We start from the raw sequence: 17842 nt of genomic DNA, 5'->3' as shown, positions 1-17842 counted from the left end.
CAATAATATAGTAATACAAATATTCAACAATTTTAAAAAGCTAACATGCATTTATATTTTATTCACTTCTCCCTTTTGGTTTACATTGGAAACTCCTCATCCTTCAACCACTAAAAACCATTTTCTTTTCCACTATCAATCTCTATTCAAGATTTCACAAGATCATCCATGATTATTTCTACTTAACATATTATCGATATCAATTTTACTAGTATCATCATCACCCTTTATGAGTCGATGCAAAATAATCCCCTTACCTGGAATTCTAACATACACTGAATGTATGTTAGCTAACCTAGGATCTTAATATATACTAAATGTATGTCAACTAATATATGATTGATCTTCTTATTTGGGATCCTAACATACATTAAATGCATGCTAGTTTATGCTTTAAATCACACTTTTTATATTTCATTTTTAACGATAATTTCATTACTTCGCAATTCACACAACAACCTTTCACCTTGAATACATATACATTCAAAATACTATAAAAAATATCAACACCATTATGTCAACTTTCCTCATTTCTTCTAATATCCAACATTCAATAATTCACATATCACATCAATAACATATTAAATCATAGAATTTAACTAGAAAGTGTATATGCAGATCACCTACTTGCAGTATAAGCTCTACTTATACTCCCTTGTTGCTGTCATTGCACAACGTGTGGTCCCTTCTAGTAATCACAAGAATAATCTCATAAATGATCCTTATTCAAGGATACATTTCATACTAACAATATTAGCAACCAATATAGGTATTTCTTTTTTATATATTTTATATTCTCTCATTTTATTTATTTACATCATCATTGTTTGTCCAATCATGGTTATTATTCTTTTTTCTATATATTTAAATTGTTACTATTTAAACCTCAAATTGTTACTGTTTGACCTCTTCTTAGATTTTTAATTATATCTAGAGTTATAGAACTCCATTTTAAGTGAAATTAGTCTCATTAAAAAGCTAAGACATGAGGTTACAAGTTCCTTGGGGAAGAAGAAACTAATTTTACCTCCAAAATAGTCAAAATTGCTCATCAACAAACATTTAGACTATTACTATATAATTATTGAACTATTACTGTCCAACCTCTTTTTAGATTTTTAACTATATCTAGAGTTATATAACTTTGTTTCAAGTGAGATTGGTCTCATTGAAAAGCTAAGACACGAGGTTGCCAGTTTTCTAGAGGAAAAAAGAACTCAATTCTATCTCTAATACAATCAAATTTAGTCATCAACAAATATTTGGATTGTTACTGTCCAATTGTTACTGTCTAGATATTGAATTGTTACTGTTTATCCTCTCTTTATATTTTTAACTATATCTAGAGTTATAAAACTTCGTTTCAAGTAAGATTAAACTCATTGAAAGGCTAAAACACAAGGCTACAAGTTCTATGAAGAAAAAAGAACCCAATTCTTTCTCCAAGATAGTCAAAATTTATCATTAACAAACATTTGAACTATTATTATTTAACTATTACTATCTAGGTATCAAACTATTACTGTCCGACCTCTCTTCGGATTTTTAATTATATCTAGAGTTATAAAACTTTGTTTCAAGAGAAATTGGATTTGTTGGAAAGCTAAAATATAAGGCTACAATTTCTCTGAAAAAAGAACTCAGTTATGCCTCCAAAATAGTCAAAAATTCTCATCAATAAATATTTAGATTGCTACTGTCTAGATATTGAATTGTTACTGTATAAACATTAAACATTTGTTATCCAACTCTTACTATCTAGACATTGAACTGTTATTTTCTTGAACCATTGTTGTCTAGACATTAAACTATTACTATCATGAACCGTTACTGTCAAAACATTGAATTGTTACTGTTCAACCATTACTGTTTAGATATTGAATTGTTACTATCCGACCTCTCCTCATATTTTTAACTATATCCAGAGTTATAGAACTCCATTTCAAGAGAGGTTAGTTGCATCGAAAAGAAAATACATTGGACTACAAGTCCCCTAAAGGAAGGAGTACCTAGTTCTTCCTCTAAGGCAGTCATAATTTGTTTATCAACAAATCAGACTTATTGTCTTAAAGAGTATGTCATGATTCAGTCTCGAGTGATAACTCGTAATTAGAGTTCTACAACTACAAATTAAGTAGGACTAATTTCATTAACGAGTGATAACTCGTAATTAGAGTTCTACAGCTACAAATTAAGTAGGACTAATTTCATTAGTTAGCTAACATCCAAAACTACAATTTATATGAAGGAACTTGGTTCTAATTCCCTCGTCCTCCTATTCAAAATCTTACGGCAGTCAGGAGACGAGTCTGTCCAGAGTCGTCACCCCCTTCCCTTCATATATAACTTTCACAAATTATATTTTCAGGGTAAATTATCATGGTTTTATGACCCTAATCACATACCATATATGAATTAAATTAATTTTAACAACAAATACTTTTTCTCCAATTCAAGTCCAAGAACTCTAATCTATAATTCACACCAAGGCATCAATTTATTATCTAATTTGAAATGACTTATAACTTATAAAATCATATTTAGAATGCCTTATCCTGTATAAATTAAGGTTTTGATCTTTAATCAGTTGAAGATTTTCAACTTTTTCCTTTCTTATCTAATGACAGTCAGCCCCCATCTTCTGTTATTGTTCAATTTTCTTGTTAAACCCTTACCTTTAAGTGTTTCTTCCATCTATAAACTCTTAATCTTGGATGGATCTTTAAATTTTGATTTTTCTATCTTGATTTTACAAAAATAGATACAAAACTCCCATTTTTCTTTCCTTACGATTATTGTAGACTTTTTGTGAGAATATGAATATTTATGCTCTATAATTTTTTTATTTGCATTTAGGCTCTCACATCTTTTTTCTTCTTCTTATGGTTAAGTTATATTTCTTTTCATTTCTTATAATTTTACCTCATAACTTTTAGTTTAGTTTTTTTTTTAATTTAATCCAATCCTCAATAATTTCGGGTTGATTTATAATGTCTCAAAATATTTTGTCCATAAACTTATATATAAAAATTTCTGATTTTCTATTTTTATTTAACTATATGTATGAATTTTTTCACTCTTATTTCTTATGTAGTTAGTTTACAATTTAAGCAACCTTTATTTTTTTTTCCGGGATTTACAATGATATTCATATCCAAATAAAATTAGGATTCTAACAGTACGCATAAGTGATAATAAGAGCATAATCATGCAATTCATGCTTGACTTAAGATAATAGATTGACCAACACTTCTTTTCATCGCTGATCTGTTTTAATAATTGTGGCAATGTTGAAACAAGTTACTAAAGGAGAATTGTCGACAATATGTTTTGTCAATCTTTATAAATATTGTTGGAAATGTCACCGAGATAGCACAACCATGCTTAATTTTTTTTGCATTAACATGAATATCCGGGCCAACTTGTGCGTATCTCTTTTTATCCTAAGACCCTTGAAGTTAATGATTATACAAGTCTTTGACGACCCTGAAATGACTCAAACTTGTGATTATTAGGAAGCAAACCCAAGACTTGCTCCGACTTTTGCATAGCATGGAGTGCATTAATTTTTGTTCGATTTCGCACAACATGATATTCGACAAGCCACAAACTCAATTTTGTATACATGGCATGATAAAAGGTGAGTAAATCACTAGCAGGGTCTAGTCCATTGATTTAGTCCCGTAATAATAAAAAATTTTTAAAAAAATTGAAAGCCTAAGTGAATTATTTTTTGGTCTGAAATAGTATAATTAATTTTTTACATGACTTATTAATTATTATGAGATGGATTAAGAACAATTTAATTCTTTTTATTTTTTATTTTTTTAAAGCATGGTGTAGAGGCTGTATTGCTCTTGAAAGAAAAGTTTATTGAGAGATCCAAAGTAATTTGGTTTTTCCTTTTCTTCTTCTTCTTTGTTTTTATTTTGGAGGTGTAATGTAAAAACTATCATATCTTTAGAAGCAAGATTTCTCAAACTTGTGACTAGGGTATTTTTATATTTTCAAACTAATTTTTTAATGATTACCAAGTAAACATGATTTTATATATATATTAATTTAAAAAGAAAAGTTGTTTGCATAGGCAACACATGAGATGTCATTCCACATCGAAACTTCATCTTCCACTATAATGTTCAAAGCATCTTGTCATCATCTTCCTAAAGGTGTGATGCACTGGTTGAGCTTTAATAATTATTTTTTCTCTTTGTTAAAATATAAATGTGTCTTGTCATCATCTTCTTAAAGGTGTGATGCACTAGTTGAGCTTTAATAATTCTTTTTTCTCTTTGTTAAAATATAAATGTGTCATTTTAATTTTTTTTATATTCATCATGGTTCTTATTATTTTGATTGTTATTTATTTATTTTATTGATTTTTTTGTTCAATTTCATCCATAATCATATGATTTCATTTAATTTTTATATGAAACAAGGTCATTATTTTTTTATTGCTATTTTTTATATTTTTTATATCTGGTTTTTTAAAAACTTTTTCTCTTGATATTTGATTTCAAATTATCTTTACATCAAATGTAGTTCTCATTTTTTATTGTTATTTTTTTATGGATTCTTTTTCATTGTTATTTTTTTTAAATTTTATCCCTTAGCATCTTATTGATTTAGGAATTTGCTTTATTATTTTATAGGGTTAGCTCATGGCAAACGACTGAGGGAATTGAATTTGAAATTTAACACGAGTTGACTTTGGTTTTTTCAATTTGTTTTTTAAAATTAATTTTTTTCAATTATATCATTCAACACTTGATTTATTAAAAAATTATCCCCATGATTTTTTTTTATATGGAGTTATCTCAATCAAATGCTTATGGTCACAAGGTTAGTGAGTTAATTTAGATTTTCTTTTATTGCCTTTTTATTTTTTATTTTTCAACTTTACTCTTAAACATTGAGTTGTTTAATAATCAAACTTTATAATTTTATCTAGTTTTCTTTTGATAGTGTTGCCCTAATATCACGATGAAGTTACAGACTTGACATGCTAACTCAGATGTGCTCGAGTCATTTTTTTTAATCATTTTCATGTTGTCAATTTTTTCAATTTATTTGCAATCATTATATTTTTTTATTCATATAATATTAGTTAAGCTTATTAAACTTAATTGAGTCAATAATCTAAATTTTGGATCTTTTTTGTTTTTTTTTTAAATACTTGCATCACCTCAACATTTTTTTATATTAAAGAAATTTGAGTTTCACAATTCTATATAGTTTTCTTTCAACAGTGTTGCCTCAATATCATGACCAAAATATAGATTTGTTATGCTAACTTGAATAGATTCGAGTCAGGTTTTTTAATCCTTTTAACGTTGTTAGGTTTTTTTCTTCAGTTTATTTATTGTCATTACAATTTTTTTATTCGTATTATATTAGTTAAGCTTATTAAATCCAGTCAAGTCAATAATTTGAATCTAAATTTTTTTAAAATATTTGCTTGGCCTTAACATTTTTTTATATTTTAAAAAAATTTGAATTAGCTTGCTGTGTATCATAATCCTTTATCTATGTTTTTTCTATCCATAAATCAACTTTGAGTGAAAAGTTGCTAATCCTTGAAGAATTATGAAAAGCATTAAGATTCTGTTTATTTTTATGTTTTAAAAGTGTTTTTTAAAAAATATATTTTATTTTTTTTATTTTAAATTATTTTTTTATTTTTAAATTATTTTAATATGCTGATATTAAAAATATTTTTTTAATATATTTATAATTTTTTTTAAAAAAATAATCAATAAAAAACCTTCCACATCCTTTTGACTTTACATTAAAAGCAATCAGTTGAGGACTACTCACACACCCTCTTGACTTTACATTAAAAGCAATCAGCAAAGGACTACTGACCGGTGGCACGTGAGAAATTGCATGCCACAGATATGCCATCTTGGCAAGCCATGGAATCTTTTTATAGTTATAGGACACAATTGGGAATTGCTTGAAGAAAATAAAAAAGTTATCATTTCAACTCAAGTTAATTACTTTTTTTTAAAAATAACATTATTTATTTGTTTTTTTTGGCTATGAATTCTCCATGTTTTGATTATTTCAGACAGGTCAACAGAGTTATTAAAAACTCAATAAAATCTATTAGGTTTTGCTAGCTCAATATGTCATATGATTTAATTTAATTAGAAATCTAATAAAAATAAGACCTAGCCAAGCTGAAGGTTCCAGAGTTTCTAAATCAAACTATTAAGTCGAGCCAGATTCAACAATCATGAATTCACTTGTGTTTTCCAATATCAAGTACACTAAAGAAACATAGTTGGGGTTAAAAAAGGTCTATTTGTGAATTGTGGCTGACAGCCTAGTTAAAAAACTGAATAAAAAAAGGTCTATTTTTCACTATCGTAACCCAAATTATCTTGTTAGTGAAAAAACTGAATTCTTTAATTAAAATAATATTATTTAAAAAAATAAGAAAAAAATTCAAAACTTGAGTTCATACGTTCTATTTCCAACCTACTCCCCGGATTTTAAACCATGTCTGACCCCTAGATGATAATGTCGTGTAACCATGGTTGTGAGTGGAACAAGGAAGGTACGAACGAATATTTCCAGCACGGTAGCCCAATGATCCCACGAATAAACCCTTTTTCAGCCTTAACTTCTTCCTCTCATTCGGCTTTCCATTTTCCATCCACCAGCAGGTCCACAAAACGTGTCGTGTGTGCGCAAGAAAAAGTCTCCTGTCACTGGAAGAGTAAAATCCCAGAACAGGTCGTGCAAGAATAATTATTTTAGTGTTTTAAAAATATTATTTTAATATTTTTTAATTAAAAAATATTTTAAAAATAATAATAATTATATTCCTAAACATTCTCAAATTCATGAAAATCAGCCTACTTAATTGGCAAAATCCTTGACAAGTATAGTAAGTATGTATATAGATTTAGATACGTAGGTCTGCAAACTGGTAGCTATATTATTTTCCATGCTAAATCTTAAAAAACCTAAACAGATGATTCTATTCCCAACTATTTTTTTAATGTTATGAAAAAAATAACCCTACTCCCAATTATATAACTAACAAGTTTTTATTTTAAAAAACCTAAACAGATGATTCTATTCCTAATTATTTTTTTAATGTTAAATATATCCCATGGGAAAAATAACCCTACTCCCAATTATATATAACTAACAAGTTTTTATAGCAATAACAATCACATCATTATACTGTTCTAATCTACAGTTAGCTTTGTTTTGATTAAGAATAAAATAATAAAAAATAACAAAGCCATGCCATTTAACTTTTATTATAATACCAATTTAAAAAGATATGTCACTTGGACAGGTTGAGGTGATTAATGTGCTTTTAAGATTGTGCGAAGAGAAGATAATAAACAATAAGGAGCAAACAAAACCTGATAATACCTTTTATCATCCAATACACATTAAAAAATGGTTCCCAACAATGAGACGGAAGAGCGTTTAACATTCTAAATCATCACTGTTCATTACTTTAATTACATAACATCATAAAAGTCCCTTTTCCTAGAAGCAATCCCTTTTCCTCAAAACCTTTTGCCTTTAGTTCATTAGAACTTGAAACAAGTTTTTATCAGTAACTTCTTGTAAATTCAACGTGTTTTTAGTGATATTTTCCATGGAATTCAGTATGTTTTTTTTTTGTAAGATTTTCTTTGAATCCAACAAAACACTCGCTATTTTATATAATTCTAAAGAAAGGCACAAATTTAAAAATAAACAAATAGTATTTTCTATCTACAAATTTAAAAATAAACAAATAGTATTTTCTATCTTCAAATCTATTTGTTTTTACATTGTAAAAGTATTTTTGAAAAAATATAATTTTATTTTTATTTTTTTATTTTTTTAAATTATTTTGATGTATTTAGAAATATTTTTTTTAAAAAATATTATTTTAACATATTTTCTAATAAAAAATACTTTTAAAAAATCTTATCCAATTTATAAAAAGACACCCCTTTCTGTAGCAGGCGATATTTCTTCTCCAGATATTCAAGGATTGCGTGCGAAGGATGACGAGTAGGCGATAGGTAGCTAGAACTCTCCCGCAGAGGGGATGCTAGTCGTGACTTCTACAGATACAAGTTGCTCGCTTTTTCAACAAGAGCGACTCCAAAAGAGGCCTTGGAGCACAGCGACCTAATATATGAAAACGGTGCCCGTGTTTTCTTTCTTTCCCTAGGATGAATGGCATGTTTTTGATTCACTGAACAATTCCTTCCGGTGTAAGGAAATGTGTGCATTATCAACAGCCAAGAAATAGCACCTTCGAGAGAAATTTCTCATCTGCGCGCAGCTCGTAGTTCTGAAGTTATTAGTTAAGTACTCTCGTTTGGGAATGCGGTATAGTTGTTTTAAATTTTGAATTTTTCATTATTTTTTAAAATTATTTTAATATATTAATTTTAAAAATAACTTTTAAAAAATAAAAAAATATTATCTTAATATATTTCTAAATAAAAAACATTTTAAACAGTAAATAATATTAAAATCCCAGACAGGCTATAAACCAAATATCTGGAGATGCATGCTAATATTGGATTCGTGGTCCTGCCTACACCACGTATACTGGTCCATCTTTTACCACTCATTCACTAGCATGGCGGCGACCGTAAAGATTATCTGTGATTCTTCCGATCACTGGAGTTGTCTAAGACAATCTTCTCCTCTTCAACAATAAGAGCACTGCAATGAGTACGATAAGTATTATATTGATTAGCATCACCGGAGAAAAAGAATATGCAAAACAAGTTTTTGCACGTTCCTGAATCATCACTTAACAAAAAAACCCAAAACAGCTCAGGCTGTTTACTGTGGAAATGAAACAACAGATCCAGTTGTGCCATAAATGATGAATGTTGCCCAACAAGAGGACAGATGAGTTACCATGCACACCACTAAAAGCAGGGATTTCCTCGAATGTTGATCACAGCCAACAAAAGGCTGCTGCACAGAACCGACGATTATGCTAGCAGCCTAGCAGGGAGGTCATTTGAGTCCCAAGAAATTCTGCAATGAGTTCCTAACCACCAAATAAAATGGAGGACAACATGACATGTAAACGAATTATTCCATCACTTAATTGCGAATATTCTACAACTGGGTTAGTCTGCCGGCTTCTATTGATCAATGAAACCCAAAATCAAAGATTTTCTTAGATGTTGAGATGCAGTCAATCAATACATATAAAAGGAAGCGCAAGACCTTCAACTATATTTGGGTTCCAAGTAAATTTGCATTGAGATCTTAACCACCATATATTCATCAAGCGGATAACATGACAGATTGATGGATTTCTCCATGATCTAGTTGTGGATATTCCTGGTTAGCCAAATTCAGTAGTTTCAACTTTGGAGACCCCAGACCGAAGGAGATTAAAAAGATAAAGCAGTTTTTATCCATGGCGCCAATCTAAAAACAGAATTTCAGAAACAGACCTGTCATAAAGCCCAGCACCAGCATATCCTTCCAGATCTTCACCATTTGAGTCCGACCTGAATATTATGGAAGGCTTGCTATATAGGCCTATATTCGTACTTGGATAACTAGTAACCTGGAATCCAGATTCATATTTGAGTCTAGAAGGTAACATGTGCATACGTTTTTCTTTAATCACCTAAATTTAGTAAGCTGAAATGTTAACTAAAAGCCGATAAAGATAACCTAGCCTCCATATCGAGGAAAAAGGAGCATATAGTCAAGGCATATAAAGAGAATATGGAATCACAATAGGAAACTTCAAATTTCATTTTTTGGCAAAAAAGCTCATGGCTCGTCCAGGATATGCCCCCACCAAAGTCTCTCCCAAGCCCTTCACAATCTTTGTTTGGATTGACAGAATCAGATGAGATGCACGACACTCTACTTAAAACAGAAAGAAAAAGGCTTACCTCTTGCATGCATCTCACAGGTATACCCGATAAGGGATTCTTTGTTTGAATTGCAAAAGCATAATCACCGCAAATGACTTCTTGGATCAATACAGCCATGCATTGGTTCTCATGATTCAAGTTGGCTTTCCTACAACTAACATATGCTATTTCGTTCCATTCCATTTTGAAGCCCAAACCTGTAGAGAAATAAAAACAATTATATCCCCTGTAAATGGAATCGCCTTTCTTTTTTCACCTGAAATCACCGTAGCAGATTATGCCAATCCAAATAACTTCAGTAATGCTCTAACCATATGAAATTCATGTTGAGTTATGTTGTTTTGAGAATTCACAGAGGAAGATTTGAGCTCCTCTTTACATTAGCCCATAACCTCTCATATATGTCACACATACTGGCAGGCACACACACAAGAATTTATACCAAATACAAGAGAAAAAATATATATTTGCAGGGCCTAAGGAATGACACTGTCGCTCCCAAATAGATCAGAAAATGGGAAATTAGCCATGTTGTCCACCCAAAAAAATAATGAATTGTGCCCCCCCAAAAACGAAACATATGATACAGCAGGAGTTCTAGGAAAAAATAACATCTTTATAGCTTGCCAAGCACAAGTCCACCTTTCCTCACTTTCATCACCAGGCCAGGATATTCTTAATTTCTTATGTTGCATTTAAGTTCATAAATCTACCACGAATTTCAAACATAACAAATTCACAATGAAAATAGAAATTTTGATAACACACACACGTTAAGACACTTTAAAGAGTTTTTTCTTTCAAAGGAAGACAAAATTCTGTAATCACTAAATCAACTGAACTTCCAAAAGGAGTAATTGATATTAAGAGTGGCACTTGTTTGAAGATGGATAAATAAAGCAAGTGATATCAAGGCAATAGGTTGTAACCTGCAGTTAGCTAGATAACTGATTATTAGGTGCTGACCCAGTTAGTGGATACAAAACAATAAAACTAAAATGTGATGGTGGCTGAGAGTTTATTTATTAAAGATATCAAAGAAGCACTCTTGAATTATTCTTACTATGCTTCTGTTTAATCTTCTCTGTCTTTAATCTGGAGGATTCCTGATCTCCACCTTGGACATTTTTCTTTCTTTCTAACAGAATCTCTTCCTCTAGAAAAAATATCTGATCCAGCAACTCTCACTAGGTATGATTGTCATGTAGTTTCCGGTTGGCCTAAACCAATGTCATTCTTGAGCATAAGCTAGCAAGCATCCATTCATTTTCCTGAGAGAAATCGCAACTGTTGACGGTCTGGCTTCTGCCAGTATTCTATGATTGCTTGTCGACAACTTATTAGAACTAATTGAAAATCAAGAGTGCATCTCTATTGATATTATCCAGAAAGAGGAAGATGAAAGTTGGAATTGCAGAGAAAGGAAGTTAAGAATTTACGTATATTATAGTTTTGTGAACTTTGAAAGGAACTCAACTCCATTTACCTCCTTGTCTCCCGGTAATCCAATAGTATTCACTAACTGCTACCTTGGGGAAGAAGTACATTTTATAATGCGTGTGTGTGGTGTTAAAAGGCAGCACAATTGATTATTGGAGCCATAGGAGGTAACCGTGTTTATGAGGCAACAGCAACTATCTGCAGATCTGGCAAAGTGACAATCAATCCACAGCATACCTGCAGCGCACTCAATAACTAATATCGCTGAGCACTCTAATCATGTTTCAGATATCAAGATTGTTGGGGGGATTCCAGACTCTGATAGTTGCTCATTGAAGGTTAAGTATATTAACATAATATTTAATGTGGTTCGGCAAATCACCTACATCCACAGGAAAGGTTCATATTATTAGAGATAGAAAAATAATATAATATAAATACATAAAGAAGGAGGATTGCATCCACTCAACTCAACTCCCAGTTCTTATTATTGCACTTGCAGCAACTGCAATGACAACAACCATTGCAAACTCTCTTCTTCGCTTCTCTATTATTCTCCTCACACTCTCTCAACTTTGCTCTATAAAATTATGTCTTTTTTATAGACATCAATGATAAGCTTCTCTAGTATATTTATCAACATAGAGGGGATAAAAAAATCATAAAACATGACATCAATTATATCATAAAATGTGCTTCCACTTTGTACCAAATGGATGATGAGTTGTTCCACTTGTACAAAGTGAAAGTGGGATATTTACCACAATAATAGTAATATCCTAACAAAGATAGGGTGCAACAATAAATGCACCATGCTTAGAAGGCTTTAACTCTCGACACATTATAACAGGCTTGTGGTTGCACGAGGTATATTACCAATACAAGCATCAAAATGTAAAGCCTCATTACTGAACCTGCCTAAGATTCAAGCATTGTGATAAAGGCAGCTGCATTTGGCTGTCAAGCTCCTAACCTTTAAGTTTGCAAGCAAGGAAAGACACATCATAACAATAGCCAAAAAATTAAAATCTATACATATAGGCATCCATCATATAGGCAAGACTGCTTATCAGAATTTAAATTTGAGCCTAGGAAATTCTTATGCTTTTTCATACTTGAGCTATTTCAATGCTCGTAAACGTTTAACTGGAACTAAATGAAATAAGAACTCATTTTATAATGATGAAAATATCTCGATGTACAAGTCATACAGCATCTGTGATAAGCAAATATCAGTAGCGCATAAAGATTGAAAAAAAAGAAAGGACTTTCCTTTTTAAAAGTGATATTACCTAGTTAACATCTTCTGGTAAAATAGTCTCGGAGGTTCCAAATGAGAGGGCAATGAAATCGGAATCTTAATCTATGATGAAACCTTTCTCTTAGTACATGTTTGATATTGTGGTGCAAAGTATTTTTTATTTGAAAATACATCAAAATATTTTTTTTTTAGTTTTTCTTTTTATACCAGTATGTCAAAATCATCTAAAAATACTAAAAAAATAAATCAATTTAATACTTTTTCAAGACAACACATTTTTAAAAAGCACCTCAAAGCATAAGGTACTGCACTCCTAAACGGAGATTTAAGAATTTGACACTGCAAGATTTTGCGCCAACCTGCAGGCAATATTAGAACATCCTTGCTTTATAGACTTATCAACCGTGTTGTAAGTCTTGACAGCATCTTACACCCACTGTTGGAAAAATCAGATGATCACAGCTGACCCAGCCTGACCATGTCATCGTATTAAAATAAGATATGCACACAAACACTTCAAATAAATATATTTAGACATCATTTTGTAGTTTCTCAATATTATTAGCTTTGTGTATAAGTCAACGTTTCTTCCGGTACAATTTGATATCATATAACTGATGAAGTCTTCTAATTTGACAATTTGTTATTCAGCAAATGAAATTCTAAGTTAGTTGTTAGAATTAGAAGATGCGGGGCCCTCTAAACGTATGTAGTCATACATGATTCCTTGGAAAGGGCTGGTGGCCATAGTTTGAGTCAAGAAAATAGTATTATCCTCTTCCACGAGCTCAGAACCTGGCACTTCTATGTTGTAAAGCCAATAGAGTCCATGAATTCCATGTCTCGCAATTGTGTTGTCATGCCCAATTACTCCAGTCGACCATGGATTTGTTTCTAGACTATTGATGCGAACCTTAAGAATAAATTAATAGAGGTGATTAGATATTAAATTAATATCCGGATAAACCAAAAGGAAATGAAAGGAGTTACAAAAGAAGAAGAAGAAGAATGATACCTGCAATTCAGCAACATTTGCAGTTGCAAGTGCTAATCGTAGTTTGTATGATCTACTGTTTTGTACACTGTCAAGTTTGAACTTGATCTGCCATGTAGTTCCTTGATATGAATTGTCATCTTTCTTCCTGAAATGCATAGAAAGCTTGTTAATTGAGAATAAAACGTCAAACCCTTTGAACAACAGAGCTACTGATGACGATCATTTTTCTGATGCAAGTGTCTTGGATTCATTTCCCTCTCAAAAATTTATCTGATGAAGAAAAACATGTAGGATGAATCAAACCTTGTAACTTGAGCGAAGAACCAATCTTTTGCGTAGTCACTTGTACCAATCGTGTAAACCAAATCTTCATCAGGGTATAAATCTGCATACCTTTCCCATAATCCGTACTGCCTGAACCTGAGAAGAGAAAAGAAAATGAAGATTTCAAGTGTAAATTATCTCTGAAGATTTCACATTAAACCATATGTCAACAATCAACTCCATCATTTAAATGTGTAAATTATCTGCGTTAAGGAGAGCGAACCTGTCAGGGTGATTGACATAAAGTTTATTGATATACTTAGGATCGGGGTCTGGAATGTAGAATTCTGCGGCAGAACGGTTCGGTATGCCTATTTCCCACAATGTAGGGCCATCTCTCGGGGGTTTGTATATAACATCACCGAAGTCCAGATCACAACCTGCCACACAGTGAAATGGACAAATCCAAAAGCATCGGAATTTAAAAGGTAACTCGTATTGGCAGGAAAGACGTTCATTAGTTATGACAGAAAACCGCACCTGGTGTTATGGTAATAACCTCATCATTTCGGTAATCTCCAATAAAACCGGGAATCCACGCATAAAGATTATAGTCACCAGTTCTTATATCGTTAATTGAAAAATATCCTTCTGGATCTGCCTTGGTCCAGAACTGATAGCCCTGGAAAATGAACCACATGTATAAGAACATAATGATATTCCGAAGTAAGGAGGCTAACTTGTCTTGCTCTACTTAAACAATTAATCGGAAAATGAACTGTTTTATTGCCGACAATTTTGTCTAGATCTTTGAGTTAGCTTATTAAACAGTCTCAGGGCAATTAATAAAGATTAAATTAGAGCTAAAAAGGGCATGAATTATCTCTTCACTAGTGTTCTATCGGTACGGGGACATTTTTACGGAATAGATTTACCTTGCATTCTCTTTGCCATGATCCAATATCTCCTGGAGGTGCCAACCCCACATAGGCACCATTGCCTGGTATACAGTAATCACTAATAAACCTGGACAAATTTAGTTATTACATCAAGCTCAGATTAAATACATATCAAGCCTTCAAAATAAAGCCTGGAAAATGAATATATCTACCTGTCTTGAACTTGCAATCGACCATTGACGCAACCACGTTGTTCTGATGATGGAAAATCCTCTGAAGCTGGGAAACTGTAGGGCCAACTCTGAACTTCAATTAACATCTGAATATTTAACGTGCATAAGTCATTGTTTATTACAAGATTTTAGTAGCATGATTTGTCTAGGAAAAGGAGTATAGAGTTTCTTTGAGTCTTAGACCTGTTCCTTGGCGTCCTCCCATAGCCAATGTGGTTCATTTTCATCATCCAACAAAGTATTGAGATAGATAAAAACAGGGCCAAAAACTTTCTTCCATGGCTCACCCGGTTTGAGTTTCAGCACCGTATCCTCCCCTGAATAATGGGCACTAAGAAACATCTGATTTTAGAACATTTTAATCAGGTACAGGAGCTGGATATCAATCCTTGAAGAAAAGTTCCAAGTGAGAACATAAATTACTGCTAAACATCTTAGTCCTAGAGCGGAAGATCTCAATTTTTTCTTAGAGTCCAAACTACTTACAGCAAGACTGATGGGACCAACATGAGAGCTAAGGTTTTGCTTTACAGGTCCTCCAGATCGGAACTCATTGCTGGGTGTGATTTGCCAGAATCCAACCGGGGGGTTGAGGCATATCCATCCATGAACCTGAAGATCTTTATTTTCGCATGAGTATTGGTATTTATCATCCACCTGCACTTCATTACAGTCAAAACTGAAATGAATATATATGATGACGTGATCATTTGAGGTCAGAGTAACTTCAATTGAGAAGAAATTAAGGAATTCCTTAAAGTGAATTTACAGCAGCCTCTTTGTTTGTGTGACACTAGCCCTGCTTCTTGGCCATAACAATTAGTACACAGCAGATAGTTATGTAAAACTGTTAAACATGGAGGGGGGATAGTGAAGAATTACCTCTCCTTTGAATTCAGCCTCCACAGGATTGACAAGTAGGACGGCTTCAGGGTAAGCAAGGGGTTCGCCTCTTTTTGGTAACCGGTCCTCTGGTAATGGCATGCGTCTTTGCCTGTTATCTGCCACTGCCATGCAGTGAAACCTATTTGCTCAAAACAAAAGAAATCACTTTAAAGTTCACTTTCTTTTGGTTTAGATATGGTTTATAGAGCTTGAATCCATCCTAAACGCAGTTAGTAGGCTTGATAACCACTGAAGTGACTCTGGTATTGCTGACACAATTTTATTACAGTATAAACTAGAGTAAACTTCCGTACTTGTCCTTCCTAAGCTTGAATACAATCCTGGTCTGGGGAAGGTTGAAAGCGGGCCATTCCTTGAAGTGCTCATAAATGGCATAGGAGTAGAAGCCAGAGGAATTACGAAGCATAATAAACCTGAAAAGCCATCGTTATTGTTAACATTAACACAAGCCTAGGTCGCCAGCTTTTTTAACCTTTGTCACGCCGACTGAGTTGAAAATATAAACCAGTGCCAATTACAATTACCTCTTGTCTATGTTCAGGGGAGCAAGCTTGCCCTCTAGTGAAGGATCCCACATTCTAGTGAATGAGATTTCTACTTGTTCCTCATTTTCTACCACCACTCTAAAACTTTCTCCTTTAATCCTGAATGGTGGCACATACGAGGAAGAACTTAGGTAACTATAACATTTTGGTACCAAACTGAAAGAGGAAATGTGACAAGAAGGAATTCGAAAAATGAAGTGAATGTAGCGAGTAACAAGGCAAATAACTCGGAATGAAAAACCCAGAAACATCATTATGGAACCAGTTAAAAAGAAAAGCAATTTCATACGCATCGGATGTTCCCGTGGTTCCTGTGCTTCCTTCTTTACTCCATACAAGATCCCAATATCTGCATATTCCGACCAGTAGTATAAATATCTGGCAACTGAACCCACAGATAAATAGATTTATGTTTAAATGCCATGTACCCTCTATTGGATTCATCATTGAGAACTTCAAGTAAATTGCTGATGCCATTATATTGTATTCCAGTGACAATTCCCTCTGGTTTGGATAATGTGACTTGGAGTATGCCATTATCCATCACCACCTGCTTGCATTAAACAACAAATTTCCTCAAGTGTCACGTACAAAATTCAGACCAATCCCATTTTACTTCATATTTGCATCTTTCACAACTTATGGCTGCACGTAAAAGTGAGAAACATAGGGAAAAAAACGCAAAAGATAAAAGAAAAAACAAGGCAGCATGCAAATCGAATTACATGACGTTCTTGGATATGCAACTGCACCCCTTGGTTTGACATGATGGAGCTCTTATGAAGCTGTGGAGCCTCTCTGAGGTATAACGATTTTGATCTTGTAACTGAGGCAGCAGTTAATTTTCTAAGCAAACACAAGTACGGGCCAATATGAAAGGTCTGATCTCAAGTCTTACCTCTTCAATCTTAATGCAAAGGATTGAGGTTATATGACTTGTAAGAGATCCATATATAATTTTGCCTTTAGTTCACTTAGACTAGGGGCCAAGCATCTATACGAGCTTGGTGTATTTGCAAATTCTTTACTCAGTCGTCACCACCGCTTGGCGCATTAGAGAACCTTTCAAGATCCGCCATGTGCAAAAGTCTTTGGCACACATCAAAAGTCATCGACATTAGACAATGTGTGAGCCTAACGCCACAACCAGCGCTTAGGGGCCTACAGGATGGATGATGTCATGATGCTAAGGCTTGCAACACCATGAAATACACATGAACAAGATACGATCTGTTCAAATTGTTTAATTTGTTTATATCACAAGCATGCGTGTAGAATTTGTCAAAGGGAATCTGTCTTGGCAAATTAAACCTTTAATTTGCTTGTAATCTTTATTTTGCTTGATTCTCAAAATGGCTGGGAAGCACAATCGAGAGATGAGGAATTCTACCGTGATGATATTGGGACAGAAGC

The 17842-nt window shown here is 32.7% G+C and overlaps 2 protein-coding genes across 3 annotated transcripts; both read right to left on the bottom strand.

Annotated features, from left to right (window-relative positions):
• Window positions 1-8519: 8519 nt before the first annotated feature.
• On the bottom strand, window positions 8520-10001 carry PWD (phosphoglucan, water dikinase). Its single transcript, XM_011018690.1, is given in 4 exon segments — window positions 8520-8697; window positions 9450-9565; window positions 9740-9832; window positions 9903-10001. Coding segments are annotated over 4 exon segments (375 nt in total). The 3' UTR covers window positions 8520-8630.
• A 3089-nt stretch (window positions 10002-13090) lies between these two features.
• Window positions 13091-17376, bottom strand: LOC105120481 (probable rhamnogalacturonate lyase B). 2 transcript variants are annotated; one of them, XM_011018689.1, is made up of 15 exons: window positions 17155-17376; window positions 16858-16979; window positions 16719-16778; window positions 16409-16528; window positions 16178-16297; window positions 15861-16002; window positions 15465-15635; window positions 15162-15320; window positions 14958-15064; window positions 14782-14872; window positions 14387-14519; window positions 14130-14286; window positions 13886-14002; window positions 13601-13727; window positions 13091-13498 (listed from the first exon to the last, which is right to left on the bottom strand). In XM_011018689.1, exons 1-15 carry the CDS (start codon window positions 17194-17196, stop codon window positions 13253-13255), a joined length of 1914 nt encoding a protein of 637 aa, XP_011016991.1. In that variant the 5' UTR covers window positions 17197-17376; the 3' UTR covers window positions 13091-13252. The 2 variants fall into 2 exon arrangements, with proteins under 2 accessions (XP_011016991.1, XP_011016990.1); XM_011018688.1 differs by having other exon boundaries at window positions 14387-14528; window positions 17155-17374.
• Window positions 17377-17842: the final 466 nt, after the last annotated feature.

Source organism: Populus euphratica, unplaced genomic scaffold (assembly GCF_000495115.2).
Source record: "Populus euphratica unplaced genomic scaffold, PopEup_1.0 scaffold6.1, whole genome shotgun sequence".
Lineage (NCBI taxonomy): Eukaryota > Viridiplantae > Streptophyta > Magnoliopsida > Malpighiales > Salicaceae > Populus > Populus euphratica.
The sequence above is the reverse complement of the archived record's forward strand: the minus strand, read 5'-3'. Positions and strand labels throughout refer to the sequence as shown.